Consider the following 22,185-nt stretch of genomic DNA (forward strand, 5'->3'; position numbering starts at 1 on the left):
AGCAACAGGCAGAGGTGTGGTGGTTGGAGGGTGGGATGACAAATCACAGTCATGCAAGATGCTGTGCCCACTGCTCAGCCATTTGGAGTCTTTTGAAGTTGCATCTTTGTGTGCTTCCCTCCCTTTGAAGGACAGATGTGTCCTGTGTATGGTCTGCTCAGGGAGAGATATGTCCTGTGCACCGTGTGCTCAGGGAGACATGTGTCCTGTGTGCTGTGTGCTCAGGGAGACATGTGTCCTGTGCACTGTGTGCTCAGGGAGACACATGTCCTGTGCGCCATGTGCTCAGGGAGAGATGTGTCTTGTGTGCCGTGTGCTCAGGGAGAGATGTGTCCTGTGTGCACGGTCTACTCATACTCAGCCACTTGGCCGAGTTGCCGAGGTGGCTGCAGAGGCCCTCCTCAACAGAAAGCACAAGAGTCAAGGTTCCTTTTTTTTTTTTTTTTTTTTTTTTTTTTACAAAAAGGGCACAGTTTAGTGTTTTCAAGGGTACAAGACTGTTTCTCTCCTAGGGTGGAAGAGGAAATCTATCCTTACTCCTTTATAGTCTCAGTATTCTCTGTACTCCCTAACCACAGAGTCCTGATCGCACAGGCCTGGGAAATTGAAACAGGAGTATTCTAAATTCAAAGCCTTCCTAGATAACTTCCTGAGACCTTGTCTCAGAATAAAAATTACAACTCAGTCTGGAAGTGTGACTCAGTGGAACAGTGTGAAGCTCTAAATTGAGTCCCAACACCAAAAACACACAATAAAAAACATAAGGAGAAAAACATGTGAAGGAAGAAGTCGGAAAGATGAAAATTAACATTGGTTGGCATAACCAACATGCTTTCACAAATTGCTGTGCTACAGGCACATTGTTTAGTGCCTGAGCAATGGAGGAGGCATCTAAAGGTGGCTGTGCAGGCCACAGGGGTGCTGAGGGAGTAGCAAGTCACACCCACCCTCAGTCTCTTGCCTTCTGACATTTAGCCTAAACTGCAGCAACAGTGGTGAGCGGGTTGAAGAAGGCCACCTTGCACCAGACCTTGAGACGGGAATGCCCCTGTGAATTGCTGTGAGCAGCAAATCCCTTCATAGCAGCTTCCCAGGGATTATCAGCAAGGACAAGGCGGATGCTGAAAGTCCTGCAGATGATCTTGGTAGACTGTTCCAAAGCATGTAGCTTTCCTTTGCAGAAACAGTAGACGAGTTCATTCTGTCTTGTCTTTCTTTTTGTGAAGACATATTTTGTAAAGCTTTTTGTATTTTGAGAATGTCAGTGTTATATAACTACTATTATGGAAAAAATGCTCTTCAGAAATTACTTGATATCAATTTCACAGATCCTATTTCTGACCATGGTGGAAATGTAAGAGGGAAGCAAGTCCCTGGACCTGGACAGTCAGCAAACCCACAGAAAGAGAGCAGATGGGACCACTGAAGATCGGGGACAGGGAGCCGAGGCTAGAGGGTGGGCCTTGCTTCTGATCAGTCACTCACCCAGTAGGCCCAAGAGTGTTTGGCAGAGGCCAGGTTGCTGAAAAGGAAAAGTGTGTGTTAGAGGAAATCCCTGCAAAGTAGGGCAGGCCACAGGAACCCCTAACTGGGTGAACCAACTCAGCCTGTGTTGCAGGAGGCTGGCCCTGCAGGGAAGTGATCACTGTTCTGTCTTGTCTTCCAGGAGCCTTTCCCCCTCTCCAGGGCCAGAAAGAAGCTGTTTCCAGAGAGATGACCCTTAGCAACATGTGGATATTCCTCATCCAGTCCTTTGCGTTTTTGTCAGGCTATCTGTGGTACCACGTCATTCAGTATTTTTACCATTGTCTATTTTAGGAATTGACTTGGATTTGCTACACAGGAGTTCAGACTTCTTCATACATGTGCATTATTTTACATGTGCAAATCAAAATATACAAATCAAAATATATAAAAAGAAAAGGAAATTCAATGGATGGATTAATGTTTATCCCCCTTTGGGATATTTTAAAACTCTACTACAATGAGGATCAGTAATACAATGATGTGCTAATATATTTAAGAACTTTTCATGTTTTAAAGAGATATACTCTACCATACATTTCCGCAAGCATCACACTGGGAGAAGAGGAGATCATAAAATCATCCTAGAAGACTCCAAGAGAAACTGTCGCCACCAGACGCTCTTAGTCAGCCCCTGTGACTTGCTTGTGACCTTTAGTTCAGGTTCAGAAGCTATGCTCCTCTTTCCTAGGACAGAGCACCACAACATCAATGTGTCTGCCCTTCATGCTGAGGTACTGGTAGCCTGGAGAGCTGGTGGGCACATCACACCTGAGGAGTGGTCTCACCATCCAGCAAGCCTGGCTAAGGTGCGGCGTTGGCATTCTCTGTGGGGAGCAGTGTCCACCGTCCACCTGACATCACTGTGTCCCCTGGAAGGCTAGCTCAGCCAGTACCATGTTTACATGTGCTAGTGCTTCCCCTTCAGGAGAGGGGGCACCACTTTCTCTTTTTGTATAGAAGGCATATCATAGAATGATAATTGTATTTTACAAAACGCACTTTTATCAGATGCGGATATAACAAAGGATAGTAACCTGGCCTGAAGCGAAGGGAAGCCTCGTCCTCACGTGGGCAGGCTCCCAGGAGGCTGTCCTGTCTGCTCACCCGCCCGCCCGTGATGCTCTGCTCCACCTTCACTGGCCACCTCCCTGAACCCACGCCCCTCCTGGTAGCTGGATCCCTTCCCCCCATTTTGATATTATAGTACCAAATGTATTTGGGGGCAGTTAAATCAAATTAACATAAAACATTTAAATGACCAGTTTCAGGGGAGTAGCTTATTAGGAAATAAGTGGTAGAACCAGACTTTGGCTTGCAATACTGACAAGGCCTCTTGTGGACCCCAGGGTCTATATGTTCTGTTATTATGTCAAGCAGCTGCCCCTCTCAGGTAGCAGGACCAGGAGACAGCAGCTCAAAAACACTTCCCAATCTCTTCCAGTTGTCTTCTAAGAGGGCAAAGTCAACCAAGTTTGTGTTAATTGTAGAAAACTTTTTAAAGATTTGTCATTTTGTTGATGTGATTTACCTCACAGGAGAACCAGACTGTACAAAAATGCAGGCTCTGTATCAGTGTTGAGACAGAGGATAGGTTTGGTCTAGGACAATAAGACTCCTAAGCTTGAAAACAGTAAGTCAGCAGTAGTTTTCTGTGGCATGAACGAACTCTGTAGATTCCCCTATTGTTACTAACAACACAAATAACAATTCTGAGAAACAGGTTGTAAAACAAAAGTAAAGACTAGTGTTTTCTGTTTTCAAATGAAGAACCAAAAAAAGAGAAAAAGCAAAGATGTGAATTTTCCCAAGTTGTGCAGGAAAGGTTGATCAACACCAAATAAAAGCCCATAGTGGCTTCTTCATCTTTAGCAAACCCCAAGCATGTACAGAAGAGAAAGGCGTTACCTGAAATACCTCACTGGTGCCACACCACTGCTGGTAAACTGAAGAAGGCATTTGGTTTGTTAGAGTTGTTATGAAAACCTAAGCATTTTACTCTGGTTTACAGGGACCGTGAGTATGTGAAAGCAGTCTCAGACTAGAAATGAAGCCAGAGAGAAGCTATTGCTTTTATTTGAGGCCCAGGAAAAAGCTATTCAGTTTCAGGATGAATTGAATTGAGACATTAGTTGGCTGCCTGGGGGAAAGTTGCTCATTGTCGAGTATAGCATGTAGTTCTAGCTAGCGTGGTGTGTGTGTGTGTGTGTGTGTGTGTGTGTGTGTGTGTGTGTGGTGTCTGTGTGTGTGACTGGCCCCCTCTTACCACTGCTGTGCTCCAGAGGAATGTGACAGTTAAGTATACTACACTTAAGTTCACTCTTCTAAGATGTGCTACTTTCAAATGCAGTTTTGTTCCACAGTCTATAGACTTGTGAGCTGACTTCTGACAATAGAGATGAGCTGTAAATGGAGTGTTTGGTCCGTCCCACACCTCTCCAGTTCAACATGTCTTCTGTGTACAAAACAATCAAGACATGTTTGTTGAGAGTATTGGTAGTGCTTCCTTATCATAGCTGGCATCCACCTGCTTGTACTAAGGAATTCAAAGCGAGAATAGGTGTTCTTTCTGGCCGTCTCTGGAAGTCACACAAAGGATACCACTGTAGAGAGCTGGATAGAGCTCTCCATTTGTACTTAGTGTGTAAAGTGGGATGCAAGGGAGTCATTGTGTTAAGTCACGGGGAAGGCACGCAGAGCCTTGCTGGTCCACACCAGCGTCCTTAGGGCTGCAGCTTTTTTGGCCCTCAGCTCAATTGCCTGGCTTCCTACCTTGCACAGGCTGGGCGGCTCAGTGCCAGAGCCCTTGGACCACAGTTGGGACCAAGCAACAGCTCACTTCGCTTCAGAAATGGCTGTGCGCCATGACAGAAGTCTGTGAGCAGAGGAGGCAAGAGCGGAATGAGACTTGAAGCGATAAACAAGTTAGACGGCATTTAATAGGAGGTTGAAAATGATAGCTGTGGTTTCAGATCTGCCATGTGATTAGTTCCTGGTATTACAACCTTCAATTTCCTACAGTAAGAAACTAGGGAATGCTGAAAAGGTAATCAATTACAGGGTAGTTAATCCAGTATTAAGTCATAGGAAGCCAAAAATTCAGTTTTTTGTAGGAAATTTTGATTTTTTTACTCTGGACTTTTCCTTCTAGGGATGCTTACTATAAAAATCGACTTTAGGTCTTTTCCTTACTAACTTTTGTCTGTGCATTATGACTGTATTAATGGGTAGTTAAGTTACGGTCAAGACAACCAGCAGGAGGAGAAAGCACCAAAGCCTGTGTGCGTAACCTGAGGGCTGGAATTGTCCCAGAGGTTGAGGCCCTCAGGTGTGGCTGTAATGTCGCTCTCAGTCACTGTTGGGAACACCTCACTCATGGCCACTGTGGCTTCCCTCTCATTCATTTGTCTTAGTGATGGATTTTGACAATCGGTACCTTAAAGATTTGCTCAACTAGTTGTTCCTAGTTATAATCAGAGAATAGTCTTTGATCTAGGTAGTCTTCTGTATCCTGTGTATGTTTAAAAAGAAAATGTCTGTTTGCATTACCAAATAGGAAGGGTTAGCTGGTCTTTTCTGTGTTTTTTGTTTTTTTCATTTTTTTCTTTGAAGTCACTACACAATAATGAACACAGGATATCACTCCAAGGTTGTCATTACAAAAAGTGTGTTCGGCTCTGGTCCACAAGGGATGGATGATAGTGGTCTTTGGTGGGATTTTTGCCTGCAAGTGCTCTAAGCCTTGTATCTGTCAGCAGGCGTGAGGGAGTCTGGTAAGCACGGCGCAGCTCAAGAGGGCAGAGAGTAATGTGTTTGGGACCAAAAGCACCTAAGTCGGGAATTCTGGATCACAAAAGAGCCTGGCACGCTCTGAAGCAGCCACTGGCTGGTGCTGGCTGGTGTCCTGTAATTTCAAAGTGGGCTCTGAGAATTTGCTACGGGCTCCCAGTTAATGGGGGAGAATGGATAGAGTCACGTGAAAGATGCACTCTGGAGTTTTCTGCAGAAATTCCATCTGAGGATTTTTACATTTAATATTTTTTTAAAACAATCTAAAGATCAAAAAAACTTTATTTACATGTATTCTAGTTGCAAAGTACACAAATGCTTTGGATGGCTTTGTTTTTATTGTGTAAAACTGTTGAACACAGCTGTGGTGCACAAATCCTTTCCATGTAAGGAGTCTATGCATTTTACAGTGACGTATCTTACGATGGGGTAATGAGACAGTTACACATTCACCTGCCGTTATGTTTACTGCGTGCTCTCACTCTCTTTACAGCTATTACAAGGTCATATCTATTTCTGCAGAGGATCTGTTTCCATGACGCTGTAGTGTTCACTTGAGCTTGCTGAGCTTTCTTGGTGATCTGCGTGTCACACTGTGTTCTACAGTGACACTGTAAAGGTTGTGGCAACTGTCATTCTCTTTTGTAAAGGGCTGGTCACCTGTGGATCTGGTTTCTGAATGCATCCTGGTTGATTTTACCAGATCACCTTTTCAGAAATGTAGATGTTGTAAACACCAAAAGAAGCATTTTCTCAGCAAAAATTAATAGCTGGTTCTATTTTTTTTTTTAATGTAGAGAAAAATAAAGTTGATTTCTTTTTTTTCTGTTGTTTTTTTGTTTGTTTTGTTTTGTTTTGTTTTTGGATTTTTTTTTTTTTCGAGACAGGGTTTCTCTGTATAGTCCTGGCTGTCCTGGAACTCTCTCTGTAGACCAGGCTGGCCTTGAACTCAGAAATCCGCCCGCCTCTGCCTCCCAGAGTGCTGGGATTATAGGCGTGTGCCACCACCGCCCAGCTTGATTTCTTTTTTTTTCAAAAACAATGCTTTTAATTCTTCCTAGCAGGATGGGAGTCTGTGGTGTGGAGCTCCTGGGCACTCACTGCTACTGCTGCAGCTCCACGCCCAAGGCTTGGCTGTGAGGAAACCCCCTACAGGCTTTCCTCTGGGGCTTACGAGGACTTGCCCCTCCCCTTCCTCCCGTCTTCTCATCTGGTGTGAGCTCCTGGGAAAAATCATGTAAATGCACATCCATGTGTAATATGTTTTTGCTGATAACATATTTAATGCAATTAGCAAATAATAAAATATAAGTATTTGATCACAATTATTATTACTGAACCTCAGAGCCAACCTGTGACAATATCAACCATGATTGATAGCATTATACCCTGATAAACTAACCATCTCTAGATAAACTCAGTCTACTATATGATTTATGTTAAACTCTTACCCTTGTACAGAACCTCCTTTTAGCTTCAGCATTAATTGGAAGTTTAGATAATTTATTTTTAATTCTATTAAACCCTAGAATTAAATGACCAGCTCTTACAGACAAGCTGGAGTTGCCTTCAGCACGCCGCTGTCCTGGGCTTTTGTGTTTTGATTTGTTTTAATTACTAGTGCTGAATAAAATTCTCAGAATTGATTTACTCACTGGTCCAAGAAAACTCCTATCATTGGCCCTTGCAGGTTTTAAAGTGGAAAGGGACTGAGACCAGAAGGAGCAAGGGAGGGTTTGATCCCGGAAGGCCTGATGAAATCAGACTTCCCAGGGAGCACAAGGCCGCAGCCGAGGTTCTCAAAGCTGAGTAAATGTGTGCACATATCACTAAGATTTTTTTTTTTTACATTAAAAACACAGATGGCTTAGTCGCTTGTTTGTAGATTGACCCATTGAAAACTTTTCATGTATTAAAATATCTTGCACAATCCTACCAAATGAGTTGAATAGTTACAGTTGAGTCTACCTCTTCTTTTCCTGGCTGGATTTAGGCTGCTGGTTGGGTGAGGCTGCAGTTTCATTTCCCCTCTAAAGTACTTTATGTGTGAAACAACAGATTAAGGGCCTGAATGCAGATGTGAGGCTTTTTGGGATATGTTGCTGACCAGCCCTATTCCCCATGAGTTTGGGGAAAGCCATTGTTTTTAATGCCCACTTAATATGAAAATGTTTGTTTTAAAAAAATGTTTCTTGCTGGTGAAAATGTATTTTTAAAAGGAAAAACCAAATCCTCTTTTGGTCTGAGAAGTCAGCTGTATGAGCAGGTGTGACCGTATCATAACATGCTGATGTCATAGAAATCAATAAATTTTTACCTCTCAGGAACTGGGTGGCCTTGTTCTTAACTATTAAAGGCTGGAAAAACAGACTAGAGGTGTCTGCAGTTCAGGACACACAGATACAGACACACAGATGCAGCATGGAGCTGGCCGGCCACCAGAGCAGAGTGGGCCCCTTTCATAGTGAGAAAAACACTCTTTGGTGGTCTGCAGTCGAGCTAGTGTACAAGGAAGGAACTGGTAACCAAGGAGCAGGACACAGCGCCTGCGCACTGGAGACTCACTCTGGAGGCAGGGATAGGCACTCATTGTTTGGCTGAAGCAGGAGTATTTAATGTGTATGCGTGCTTGTGCCTATGCATAGCATGTTCACGCTGCTGGCCCCTCAGGTCAGAAGGAAGCATCTGCTCCTCTGGGGCTGGACTTCCACACAGTTGTGAGCCACCATGTGCGTGCTGGGCATTGAACTTGGATCCTCTGGAAGAGAAGCCAGTACTTTCTGAGGAGGGGGTGTGGCAGGGCAGGGGATGGAATTCAAGACAGGGTTTCTCTGTACTGGCACTGTAGACCAGGCTGGCCTTGAACTCAGAGGGCCACCTGCTTCTGCCTCCTGAGTGCTGGGACTAAAGGTGAGTGCTACAGCACTGGGCTCAAGAAGCAAGTGCTCTTTAACTACTGAGCCCACCACTGCAGCCCCACGTGGTGTTACTGAGCAAATATGGAACTGAGTGGGAAAGCTCGAATATACTAATTATTGGTTTATGTTCCTTTGTTTCCCTTTGGTACAAAACTATCAAGTCTTAGCAGTTTTCTATCAGTTGATACTGTATCAGGATCAGCTGGTGGTCAGTTGAGGGTAAAGAAAATAGGTACCCAAAGTGGGGACAATCTGAAGAACTGGGGTTCTGAGGAGAGGAACCCAAGCTATTAAAGGGGAGAGCAGGCACTGCTGTCCACAGCAGGTGTGCACACTCCAGACACACAGACTGCAATGAAATTAGAATTAGAAAGTCAACTTCCATTCGTCTATGCCTACCTGCATTTCTGATGACCGCCTCCCCCCCAACAGGAGAAAGGCATACCTAAGTCACTAGGAATCTCCCTCCAGAGGCCCAACAAGGAGACAGTTCAGTAGCACTGATGACTCAAGCTCTTCCTGTAACCGAGGCTACCACAATCCACAATAAAGCTTTTTGTCTACCCAGGTGTGTACATGTTCCAGTAAGGACAAAGGGTGACACTAGTGTGTGGGCCTGTCTTGGGTATGCTGAATGCTGGTGTGGGACAATGGGCCATGCTCAGCTTCCCAAAGTGCGAGTGGCCAACACCGCTGTGTGGACCACACAGCCCAGGAGCAGCAGCAGCACCTGGCCCATGCGGAACCTGTGCCAGGAGGAGCAAGAACTCATTGTTGGAGGTCAGCTACACAGTACCTTCCTTGGCTATCTGAACAAGAACATCAATTATGTCTAGGAGAGTTCTCACACTTGACAATTTGCCAGCAATATCACTTGAAAATGCTTTGAGTTACCAAATTCTTAAAGGATGGTTAAATCCGTGGACTGCCAGTTGTTCATGTAAAGTCATGGGAATCAAATGAACAACTAGCTAAAAGGTGTTGGCTCATGGCCTCGGATGCACAGGATCTAATCCTCAGAACTGCAGAGGTAAGATCAGTCTTGCCAAACCCCGAGAGGCATACTGTAATCCCTACCCTCGGGAAGGTGGACGAAGCAGGAGGATAGAGCAGGTGAGTCAGAGACCAATCTAGGCTACAGAGGAAGACTCAGCGGTCCATGCGTGGTCTGTGGCACTGATCAGCACGTGACTCGGTGGCCTTTGGGGTTTCTGAGGTAGGGGATCTTCGACATTTCCTTCTTTGGGGTGGTGGGCTTCCTTGTGCGATTTCACCTTGCCACCAGTGCAGTCGGGCTAACTGGTTCTCAGACCCTAAGTCGAAAGGTGGCATGCTATTGTAAAAGACCCACATTCATTCCCAGCACCCCGTTGGCCTGACTCTCCAGGGCCCAGGGTCCTATATGCTCCTCTGATCCCAGCAGCACCATACTCCTACACAGATGCACATGCATGATTTTAAATAGTCTCCTTTATAAAGAATGCCAAGGTTAAGTGTAAGTGTTATTGTTGTTTTGTTTTTGGTTTTTTGAGACAGGGTTTCTCTGTGTAGCCCTTGTTGTCCTGGAAATAGTTCTGTAGACCAGGCTGGCCTCTCACAAGAGATCCACCTGCCTCTTCCTCCTGTGTGCTGGGATTAAAGTACTGGTGGGTTTTTGAAGTAAACATAATAGTCCCAAGCTCTAAAGGACAGTGTCTTAGAATGCCCACCCTCACCCCCCGACTCTAGTAGAGACACCTTAACCACTAAAAAAAGTTTGAGGTCTGTGGCTTTTATCTTTTTCCATATTGAGATAACCTCTGTTTTTGCCCTATTCAGTGTGAGAAAGCCCACTTTCATTTCAGACTGAAGGAAAGAGACTCTGATCCCATATTTCCTGTTCTTTCTGAATTCTAGGTCTGAAACTGACAGAGGGCAACTGGGAGCATCTAGTACCTTGTCTTTCCATCTACCGTCAGGGCCCACAGGCGAGGACCATTGACAAATTTATTTTCCTCTCAATTTCACTCCTTGTATATTGAATGGGAAGCTGTCAAAGAGCGATTTTCAGTATTAAATGAAATTTTGTACCCGAGGCGCAGAGTGGGTGTGCCTGGTACTGAAGGAGAGTGAAGGGGCATGCTGCCAACCCCACACAGACTGTCCTAACCCCCAGACAGCAGCAGGAATGAGCTTTGAGGTCACAGGAACAATTAGGAGCTCGAGGAGACTAGAGCACAGAGGAAACCAGATCGGCCAGACAGAAGACATTACACACTCTTAATAGAGACCTATTTTTGCTTCTGAGACGTGATGTCACCTGTGGTAAGGACCTTGAGCTCATTATCAGAAGGGAGAGAAATATTTCTGGGGTTTGGAAGCTGTTCTCCAGCTGTGGTCCTCTCTGCATTGTTCCTATAATGGTAGCCATTGCACCGAACGCCGCTAAAACTTCAGAGAGGTCAGCGTAGTCCTGAAAGCCTCCTCCTGCCTTGTGGCACAAGTCCCCGAGGTCGTCCTGAACTCCGACCCTTTACACTGTTAAGTGCTGGGTGCTCAGTTCTAAGGAACTGAGGAAGCACAGGAGGTAGGCAGTACAGGGCTGGGTCTTACTGATTCTTGGGGATCAGTGTAGGCTACAGAAGGAACTGGAGATGTAAGAGCTGGTGTCCCTAGCTGCTCTCACAAGTCGGGCTAGGCATAGAGCCCAACACTTTGGTTGACCCTGAAACAACAGTGGAGAGGGGGGTCTAGGGCAAACACCACACGGTACTTGAAGCTTCTGTGCCCTTTCCTTGCCTGCCCTTTCTCACATCCAGCCCAGTCCTCTTCCCTCCTGTGACTGGCGTTGCTGGCTGGCTGTTTGAAGCAATTGTTTTGTGTGTTGTTTCTGCATGTATTTCCTTGGACAGTATTCTGCAAGCTTCTGCATCTATTTCCTTGACAGTTGTGGGGAGGAGCTCTGGGACCCAGCTTGGCTCTTCCTCCTTAGAGTAGATGTCTGTACACACATGGAAAATCCACTTTGGCTCCCACCATCTTAGAGCTGTCATTCAAAGTGAAATACATCTGAGAGAAAGGCGCTCTACTGCCACAGCAGGGAAGGTGTTAGTGCAGGGAAGAGCAGTGAACAGGTGAGCAGCTGAGGTAAGCAGGCCAGGGCAGCTTCGAGGAGAAGGCTGCTCAGGCAGGGTTGATGGTTTCCTTGGAGAATGCCCCTACTCTGCATAGAAGCGGCAGCATAGGGTGATCACTTGAATCTTGAAAGGGCTTAGGGAGCCTCAGAACTTGTCACAGGAGTGGAGCCCACGGGGACAGGCACACTCTTGTCACTGGAAGAGGTCATGCAGAGGCTGAGCTAGATGGTGCCAGGGTGAGCATGGGTGGGAGACTCCAGCTGGGAGGGTGGGAAGAGCTGGCCCTCTTCCCTGCCCCTCCCCCTTCCCCATGTGCCCTTGTCACAGGGAGTCTGATCAAAGCCTCCACTGTCTTGGTTTTTCTGTTGCTCTTGGAGGGAGGAGCAGTGAGCCCAGCCTAACCCCCAGCACAGCGTCTGTAGAGGTTAACTCTCACAGCTTAACTCACCAGAAACAGTCATCATTGGTGTGACCCAGTGCTTTGATTTGAATTAAGAATTGTATCAATGTTCAGAATACCAAATAAAGGGGAGGTCACACTCTAAAAAGGTCAGCTTTCAGGGTACCAGCATTGAGAGGTGAAATGGACACAGGGCCCCATGGCTAACCCAGAAGCTATCTGCAATTGCTGCAGTTGCAAAGGGAAAATCACTTTTCTCCAAAGATGGTATCAGTGGGTGTGTCTTCTATACTGCAGGGCAGGCCCCTGTCTGGGAGGAGTTGGCCACCCAGCACAAAACAGACTCCAGGTTGTTAGGGTTTTTTTTGTTGTTTTTGGTCTTATTGGGGTTTTTGTTTTGATTGTTTGTTCGAGAAAGAGAACATGTGGTTGGGTAGTAGGAAGATGGAGAGGATCTGGGAAGAGTTGGGGGAGATGAAATCATGATCAAAATATGTTGTATGAAAAAATTAATTACAAAGATTACAGATTAAAAAAAAAACATAGCTATATAGATGTGGCCTTGCCACAGGGACTACCAAGGAGGAAATGAGGGAGAGAAGAGGTCCCTGGGGGGAGGGGGAGGGGGTCAGACCCCTGACATGGGGAATGCTTATCCAGATGCTATGGTAGGGAAGAGGCCCCAGCGTCTGCATACTGGAAAATCCATCCACACAGTAACAATTTAGAAAGGTGAGCCCGTGAGAGGAGACAGGATCAGGAAGGTGCTGCCCTTGAAAGGGGTGATGCTTGGTCACAGGGGTCACAGGGGTTAGTCAGCATGGGAGTGGGTTCCTGAAAAGAAAGGCTGAGCTCCTTTTCCTCCTGCTCTACTGTGTTGTTAAGACAATGCCTTGCTGTAGCAGAGGCTGGCCTAGAACTCACTATGGTACCTAGGCTGGCCTTGAGCTGTGGAGGAAGAAACCCACACCCCCAGCCCTGTTGTAGAAATCTGATGGAAACCCAGCTTCTCCATGTAATCTGCCACCTCCAAGATTAGGTTTTAGCATTAATCACTCAAGCTTTGTGGTGCTTGGTTCGTGTTCCCAACGAGATTATTTCTCTAATGTAAGAGACATTTGCTACTAAGGCTGTACATCTAGTGGGGACAAAACTGAGTGTGGTCCAAGGACTTGGACTAGAGATGGTGGACTTCCAGAGTCTGTTGTGATCGGCTTAGACAATGGAGGAGAAGGCAGGAGCAAGACAGTGGGGTAACGTCCCACAGCACAGCAGTAGCCATGTGCAGGAAGCCAGGACAGGGCGCCCTGACTGTGAACCCTGATCTTTGACTCAAGCTCAGCCACTAATAGCTGGACTTGCTGCAAACGTGCAGAAGAGCACACAGCGCCAGCACACAGAACGCTCCCGGATGCTCGGGCTGATGGTCGGCACAGGGGCAAGCTCCCAACACACAGTAGCAATGGTGGGAACTTCAGGGCATACATGCGCAGTGCAGGGTGACTCGCACACTGTGATTTTTGCTATTTAAAATGCCTCTCCAGGAACCCTGTGTGGAGGGGCAGAGCCCAACATTCCTAAGTTCAAGAACAAAGCCAGGACAGATAGATCCCGGCAGCCTGCACAAGGTTAGTTCCATGTAAATGTTATGCTGCTTATGATGACATCCATGACTCCAGGTATTTTATCTTCATCTTACCTCAAGTATTCATTTCCTGAAGCCGCCATAGCCAATTGATCATAACAGGTCTGCTTCAAACATCAGAAATGCATTAGCAATAACACAAATTGGGAATGCCAGATATCCCAAATCACAGTGTTAGCAAGGCCAGTCCTGCCCCTGCTTCTGGTGACTCAGAGAGGCCTTGGTATGACCCTCATCTCTGTTCCACCTGAGTTATCTTTTTCCCCATTTCCACCACCTCTCTCCTTAGGACATTGCTCATTAGATTAAGAGCCCTAAATTCAGGATGGCTCCATCTCAAGATCCTGGGAGAGTTTTGCCTTCTGAGACAACAAACTGGGGTGATATGAGTCCAGGACTGCCCATAGTTACACTGCCCTCACAGAACACCAAGGAAGCTCTGAGAACGTCTACACAGAGCAAGAGGCTACAGAGCGGAGGGTGAGAATAGTGGATCCAAATGGCAGTGTGGCCCTGGGGCCAGATCCCCCATGTTTTCCTCTGGATTGTTTAACCTGGTCTAAGCTGAGTGTCCCTCATTTGCAAGAGTTCTCAGGCTGAGGATGTAACTTATTTATTGAGTGGATTATGTGTTTAGAATGCATGAAGCCCTAGATTTGATTCCCAGTGTCCTGTGTGGTGGCACAAGCCTGCAATCCCAACACATGGGAGGTATCAGGAGGACCAAAAGGTCAAAAATATCTTCAGCTACCAAATGAGTTCAAGGCTAGCCTGGGCTATACTGAGAAACTCTACATACATACACACATATATGCGTTCATCCTAGTTATATTCAGTTTTAACTGTCAAATTGACAGAACCTTGAATTTATCTGGGAAGAGAATTTCAGTCCAAGAATTGCCTCTCATAATGGTCTGTGGGCATGCCTGGAAGCAGGGATTGTTTCCTGAGGTAGAATGGCCCAGACTTCTGTGGGTAGCACCATCTCCCAAGCAGATGGTCCTAACACTAGCTGAGCATACATACACCTGAGTGCCAGCCAGCAGCCCCTCCACGGTTCCTGTTGTGTCACTTTGTGAAGGGTGCTTTCTTGGAGAGAGGCAAACGCTGTGTGGAAGAGCAAGGGCCTGGCTTCAGGTTCCCTTCTTGAGTTTCTGTCTTGGTTTCCCTCAACAAGGGACAGTAGCCTGGATGTGTAACCCTTATTTGGTAAACCCTTTCTATTCCAAAGTTGCCTGGTCAGGATATTTTATCACAGCAAGAGAAATGAAAGAGAGCCCCATTGCCCTAAACCCCAGCTGCTTTTTGTCTCTGGAATCCTATTTACCCTCCAAAACCCAATTCTAGGTCAATGCCTCCAGAGAACCTTCTGTCACCAGAGCTTCCAGTTTGATGGTTTTTTTTCTTGGTTTCCCCACACACTGGGAACATCTCTGTTGTGTCCTGTAGTGGCCATGCCAGACACTAATGGTCTGTGTCCCTTATGATCCAGAGGTGAGCTCCTGCCTCCTTTCTCCCTGCTGTGCAGTGGCAGGCTCAGCACAGAGAAGGTAAGGTGTGTACCAGCGAGCAGTGGGCTTGCAGTCTGCCTCTGCTGGGACAAACCGTAGACAGGGCCATAGACCGTGCCTCACTCCTCTAGCTAGTAGGAAGGCAGGCTACACAGGCCCCGACAGCCACAGCTCCCAGACATCTGCTTTCTTTTGCTTGCTTATTTTTCCAACTCTCCTCAGTGGAACTCGCCGCTGGCTTGCTCGGCCTCCTGGGTCATTGGCCTTCAGTTAGGCCCGGTCTCCCAGATGCTGGCCAGACTCCAAGGTAATCCTTGAGATCACTCTTGAGTGTTGTTGGTAAATGACCCAGGAGATTAGGTTACTGCCAGATAATGTTCACTGCCTTTGTTCAGGGCCACGTGATGCTGCAGAAGGAGGAACATGGGTATGAATTATTGAGGAAATCTCAGGTTCTCACCGATTCCCTAGTGATGCTGATATACCTGGAAACCCGAGAGGAGTGACCCTTGGGTGCTACAGCTAGGATTGAGCAGGAGTCAGAGCCAGCCACGGACTGAAACCCAGACTCTAGTGGTCCACCACAGTCCCATTCAGGAAGCCCTGCCCAGCTAGGAGTTCCCAAAAGATCTACAGAGAGGAAGGAATGGCCCAAGGATAGAAACCCAGCTGAAAATCACTCTAGCTTGGAGCACTGTGAAGACAAAAAGAAAACAGGCCTGCCTCCTGCTGGAAGGGCTCAGGGGAGTCGTGGTCACCCCTAAAAAGCTACTCAGACCATTGTGGGAGGCCTGATGATAAGGTCCAGACAAGACATAAACACCAAGCCGGAGACTTGAATCAGCCAAGCAGCTGTAGGGCCCAGCCCAGGCTTAGTACCCAGGCAGCCACACTCCCCTGAAGTCTCCATGCACTCCAATGCAGAGCCTCTGCTAAGCATTCTGGGAACTAACTTGATTCCTGCTCCCTCAAGCATCCTAAGACAGCTGTGAGATGCAAGTGTAATTCAGCACAGAAGGCTGTGGGCAAATGGGGAGGGGCAGCTGGCCACACATGTGCAGATGAGTACATGATCTTCCACAGCTTCTGACATATAAAACAAACTCAAAATGGATCAAAACCTTAAAGTAAGCAGAGTAGCGACACATGCCTGTAACCCTGACATTCAGGAGGCAGACACCGGAGACTCATGAGTTCAAGGCCAGCCTGTGCTACGTAGGTAACCGATGTCTCATACAAGAAAACAAACTCAAAACAAAAGGAAAATATTGAATGCAAAGCCAAAGTCTAGGCTGAGCATGGCAGTGCGTACCTGTAACCCAGGCACTGAGGAGATTAAGGCAGGAGGATTGCAGAGACTTCAAGGCGTAGGCTCGCATGGGCTACAACGTAAAGAGCATACCAGTCAAGGCTCAAACAAATGAACAAGCAAAAGGTAAACCAAAAATACTAAGTATAAAAACAAAGCCATGAAAATTGCAGAACCAAACAAGGAAACACAGTGCCCTCCTGTTGAACCAGGGTTTCTTAGAGATGATGCCAACTCATGAGCCAGAAGCAGTGGAAAAGAAAGGATACAGGGGAAGTGGACCTGTTCAGAAATTGTTCTTTGTAGTAAATTTCATCCGTGTCATCAGGAAATGAGTCGTTCAGTTCATAGGTCAGCAGCCACAGCTCAGTCCACTTACACATGCTTTCCAGGTATACCAGCAGTCCAATTTGGTAAAGTTGGGATAGCAGCAGCAGTGACAGACCTAGCAGGAAGCACAAGGCCTTCACACAAGTCAATCAACACAAGTCAGCAGGAAGGCCCAGAGCCAATAGGACCATCGAGGGAAGTTTTCAGCTGTGCCTCTCTCAGTGAATGAAAGATCAATGAAGACGTGAGACCAATAAACATGTATAACATGTTTATAACAAACAACTCAAGCTCAGCCTCCTTCATTGTGTCGTCTCCAAACATCATGCCCACTGATCTTGTCTCACTATGTGTCTTGCCTCAGCTGACATCATTCTGCCAATCGGCCCAAGTCCAAGGAATCGACAAGAAGCCGTAACACACCACCAGAAGTTTTTCAGTGTGTTTGTTTCTATTGAGTCCCAACCAATGGAGCTCAACTACACAACGTAAGGTGGACCAATACCGAATCCTTCATCATGAGTCCTTTCACGTGTTTGCTTTAGCAGAACATCCTTTCACCTACATCTGCTTCAGTGAAACATTCCTTCATGGGTCTGCCTTAACAGAACATCCTTTCACTTGTGTCTGCTTCAAGAAAACACTCCTTTCTGTGTCTGCTCCAGTGAAACACTATTCAACACAACTGACTTCCCAAAGATCCCTTAAGTTTCCACTCCACTCTGTCCTTTATAAGTCACTGCTGAGAGTACGAAAACCCAATCACAGATGAAGAGGTGTGGAGCAAATGGAGACATTATATTTCAACAACAACAAAAAAAACCCTCTTGGGCTCAATAATAAATAATTAACCCTTTAAAACAAGCAAAAGATTTTACTTTTAAATTTGATTATTATTTGTGTATTGAGACAGGGGCTCACTCTGTAACCCTAGCTGACTTCAGTCTTTCAGAGATGTGCCTGTGTCCATCTTCCTAGTAATGAAATCAAAACCAGGAACCGTCCTGCCCAGCTACTTTTTAGAATAGGTTTACGTGCACATGCCTGGGACCGGCTATATGCACATGAGTGCAGCATCTAAGGAGGCCAGAAAAGGGTGTCAGATCCCCTAGAGCTGGAGTTTAAGGGGATTGTGAGTGGCTAGAACAGGTGCTGGGGACCAAACTGGAGTCCTCTGCAAGAGCAACGAGAGCTTTTAACGGCTGTAAGATCACTTTAGCCCCAGGCAAAAAAGATTTTTTAAATAACTTCATCATCAAATAAGGCAAGCCATAGAAAGCTGTGTAGAATCTCAGGCTGTCAGGAAATGTAAATCAAAACCTCAGGGTGCTAAGACATTCTGATTAGAACCTCATAGCCAGCGAGGATGAGGACACGGGGTACCTCTTAAGAGCATCTCTTAAGTTCAGTAGATTTCAATTCACTCCCCACCCACCCATAAAAGCAATGTTTCACAGACAGCAAAGGAGAAAACATCTGCATCTCAAGGAAGAAATTTTCTCTCAGCAATGGCAAGGGAAACTTGCTTAAGAGGTATTTCACCTGAGGAAGGTTTAGACTCTCCGGTGATCTACACTGTGAGCTGTGGGCATCTGTATTGCAGAAGGGAATGCTATCAGTGCAGTCCAACACATTTGATGACATCAGTGTGTGACATCACAAAGCTGGACATTCTCACTGGACTAGTAAGACAGATGACAAAGTGGGAGAGGGCAGAAAAACCCCAAGGAAGACTCTAAGGAAGCCGGTCTACCGTAGCTGTCTTGGGCATCTTGGATGTCACCATGACTACACCTGGAATCAACTAAACTCAAGTTGCTGGGCACACCTGTGAAGGGTTTTCTTAAGCATATTGTTTGAAATAGGAAAGCCCACCTTCAATCTAGTCCAGACCTTTTGGTGCAGCCCAGATAAAAGGCTGTGGAAGAAGGAAGCTTTGCTGTTTGCCCTTACTTTCCTGGAGAGTTCATCTATCCTGTGGTGTGGCCAGTGTTAAACCTATTTTGTCAGGATTCCAGTGCAAACCAGCAGCTCTTCAGGAGTCCTTCAGGGCTACAGGTCAAGGCACACAGCCTTAAAGACTGAATCAGATTCTCAGCCTTTCTGTCATGCCACAGCTGCTGTTGGGCTATCCTACAAGCCAGGCTCATAAATCCTCTCTCTACATAAAATCTACTGCTGCTCTCGGAGCTAGCACCCCCAACCCCAAGGAGAGAGGGAGGTCTATATCTGCCTTGAGGCAGGAAAGACAAGGGTAGAAAGTTTGGCTCTATTGTCTTCAGTACTTAGGGACCAAACAATCAGACCTACCAGACGTCCAGCTATGGCATGCTGAGGAGTTTATCCAAGAGAAATGAGCATGTGACCATTCAAAGACTCAAACACAAATGCTCAGAAAGGCTGTATCTGGAATGGCACCAAACAGCCCGCACACCCTCCTTCACTGAATGGACAAGCTATGGGCTGGTAACACAGTGGGATAATACGCAGGTAAGCATTGCCTGGATGAATCTCATAATAATCGTGTCAGCCGAGAAAGGACTGTCCTGTGCCACCGCTTACACACAGCATTCTGGAGTGTGAGTCTCCAGTATCAGAAGGCAGATCAGTGGCCTGCGGTTAGGAGTCAGGCTGGGTATCTAAGGTAGAGGAAAGGATCCCACAGAGGCCCAAGGAGGGAGGTCTAGAGATAGATTCTTTGTCACATGCCAACTTCAAGGGTGTGTTCAAAGGCCAAGACACCTCAAAGTATGCATTTTAAATATGTGCTGCTTGTCCTGCGTCAGCCATACCTCAACAACAAAAGACAACCCAAAAGCTTACATGAGATGGCTCCAGTGTTTCAGCTTTGGTGCGATGGCTCTGCACACTGGTGGAGGCAGGCTTAGACCTGGGACTAACATGCTTCTGGTCCTCAGTCCCAATCGGCCCTGGAACCCCACCTCTGCGCCACCCCCAGGCCTGGATGGACCAGCAGGCTGCCTCCCATCCCACCTGCTCTCTGCGCCTTGGTGCATTGGCTCGTCACCCTCTGGAGGAGGTTCTATGCGTGCCGTGCAGGGACCTGTGAAGGAATGTGGGGACATGGTTACAGAGTCTACTGAGAAAAACCCCATTCTCAGTGTGAGTGGCAGGGAACAGTACTCACAGGGGATCTGTGACCCTCTCAGAGCTGTCTTCTTGTGTCTTACCGTTTTCTGTTGCTGTGATAAAACACCACGACCAAAAGCAGTTTGGGGAGGAAAGGGTTTATTTCAGCTTATGACTCTCAGGTCATACCGCCATCTCTGCGGTAAGTCAAGGCATGAACTGAAAACTGGAACTGGGGCAGAGGCCATGGAGGGGTGCTGTTCTTGGCTCGGTCTTGTGACTTCCTCAGCCTGCTTTCTTAACACAGCTTAGGACCACCTCACTAGGGGCGGCACCGCCCACCGTAGAGTCACGCCCACAGTGGGCTGGGCCCTCCCACACCAAACACTGATCAAGGCAGTACTGCACAGACTTGCCTAAGGGCCTATCTTACCAAGATATTTTCTCAAGGGTCCCTCTCCCCAGATAGCTCTAAGTTGGCAAAAATTTGCAGCACAGTTGAGCCCTTGTCAGCTTACACACAAGCACATCACTTATTAAGCCATAACCTGTTGGCTTAGATTTTTCTTTTCTTTTTTTAAAGATTTATTTTTATATATGAGTACCCATTGCTCTCTTCAGGCACACCAGAAGAGGGTATCAGACTCCATTACAGATGGTTGTGAGTCATCATGTGGTTGCTGGGAATTGAACTCAGGACCTCTGGAAGAGCAGTCAGTTCTCTTAACTGCTGAGCCATCTCTCCAGTCCAGATTAGATTTTTCAATGACCTACTTCTGATGATAGTTCTTAAATGCTTTATCCTCCCTTCCAGCCCATAACCTACCAGAGGTAGTGGAAAAGAAAGGTTATCAGAATATAGGGGAGGTAGACCTGTTTAGAAATTGTTCTTTGGAGCAAATCTCATCGATGTTGTCAGGAAATCAGCAGTTCAGTTCACAGAATTCAGTGGCAGCAGTTCATTTCACTGGCAAATACTTCACAAATATACCAGCAGCCCAGTTCGGTAGTGTCGGGATAGCAAACATGAGTCAGCGGTGGTGGCATAATCTAGCACAGACAGCCAGGCCTGAGCTGAATCGGCTGGAGGGACTAAGACCACCAGGGACATCAGGAGAAGTTCTCTGCTGTGCCTCTCTCAACGAGAAGCAAAGATCAAAGATATCAGACCAAGAAGCATTGCAAAGTTAGCTATGCAAGAAAGCCAAACCTCTTCTCCCCCATCACTAGCCTTGAGTCCTATTTATGCTACCCCCAAACATCACGGGTCCTCCACGGGTCTGACCGCACATGTGTCTTGCCTCCCACACATGAGTCTATCCTCAGCTGACATCACTGTGCCCAAGACCTCAGAAGCAGCAAGAAACTGCAGCACACCACCCGACGTATTTTTGGTGTGATTCTCTCTGTGGAGTCCTGACAAATCAAACTCAACTAAGCAAGGTAAGGCAGACCGATACATGTGTGTTCTTAGCAAAGACTCCTTTATCACGTGTCCTTTCACATGCTTGCTTTAGCAGAACATCCTCTCACCTGGATGAAATCACTTCAGGAAATCACTCTTTCACGTGTTTGTCCCAGCAAAACACCATCTGACACAACTGACTTTCCAAAGAACCCTTAAGTTTCTACTTCAATAACTTTTCCTTCTTGTTCATCCTCAAGATCACATGTTAATATTGATACCACCATATAAAACATTCTAACTCAAGACCCATAGTCTTTAAAAACTCAAACACTTTAAAAGGTCAGTATCTCCAGCCAGGGACCATTTAAACATCTGTGGCCCATGTTACCACCATCAAAATCAACATGGAAGTCTGTGATCTGGACTGCCCCCTGAAGCCATGTTAATGTCTGTGAGGGAAGGAGCGCTGGCCCCACCCCTCAGCTGATGGCTTCTCGAATGGCTGCAGGCAGAGGCAGACTCATCTTCCTTGACGGGACTGGCCACTAGGAATTTGACCAGGTTCCAGTGAGTACATAGACAGCACAGAATGGACTTCCTTTTTCCTTTTTAGAGGGAAGAATGCTATGGGGGAGGGGTAGACATGGGAAGATCGGGAGCTAAGCACGACTGAATGATGGATGTGATTCCTAAATAATAAATAAATAATAAAATACCCCTCAAATTAAAAAAAAAAGTTCAGTATCTTTAAAACATCTACAGTCTCTCTAAAACTCCAAATCTCTCATTTGTGGGCTCTTTAAAATAAAATAAAAAATATAAGTTACATATTTCTTATTCCAAAGGAAAAAACCAGGACCCAGTTACTTTCAAAGCAAAGCAAAACCAATATCTAATGCTGTGAAGCTGAATGTCCGACTCAATCTTCTAGAATCTCAAATGTCCGCTGCAGCACACACAGCATGTCTGTTTCTAGGCTCAGTCAGCTCCTCTCCACAGCTACTGCTGGCCTTGGCAATTGTCCCCTGGTATTTCCGAAATGTCGGGGGTCTGTACTGCCACTGTGTCTTTAACAACGGCCACTCCTGGGCATTCTTTGGGGACTCTTAACACTCCCTCATCGTGCCAAGTCTCAAATTCTCTCC

General features: G+C 46.5%; 2 protein-coding genes across 5 annotated transcripts in view; both read left to right on the plus strand.

The window, feature by feature from the left end:
* The window catches only part of Lpgat1 (lysophosphatidylglycerol acyltransferase 1), a 73,102-nt gene extending 65,462 nt beyond the window's left edge, over positions 1-7,640 (plus strand). For all 4 annotated transcript variants that reach the window (XM_052200766.1, XM_052200765.1, XM_052200764.1 and 1 more), the window contains one exon: positions 1,667-7,640. In XM_052200766.1, the coding sequence (XP_052056726.1) occupies positions 1,667-1,818 (152 nt within the window). In that variant the 3' untranslated portion in view covers positions 1,819-7,640. The remainder of the gene's footprint in view (positions 1-1,666) is intronic.
* Positions 1-22,185, plus strand: part of Nek2 (NIMA related kinase 2) — a 712,524-nt gene that overhangs the window by 654,436 nt on the left and 35,903 nt on the right. The window lies entirely within an intron of this gene.

This window comes from Apodemus sylvaticus, chromosome 12 (genome assembly GCF_947179515.1).
Source record: "Apodemus sylvaticus chromosome 12, mApoSyl1.1, whole genome shotgun sequence".
In the NCBI taxonomy this organism is placed as follows: Eukaryota; Metazoa; Chordata; class Mammalia; order Rodentia; family Muridae; genus Apodemus; species Apodemus sylvaticus.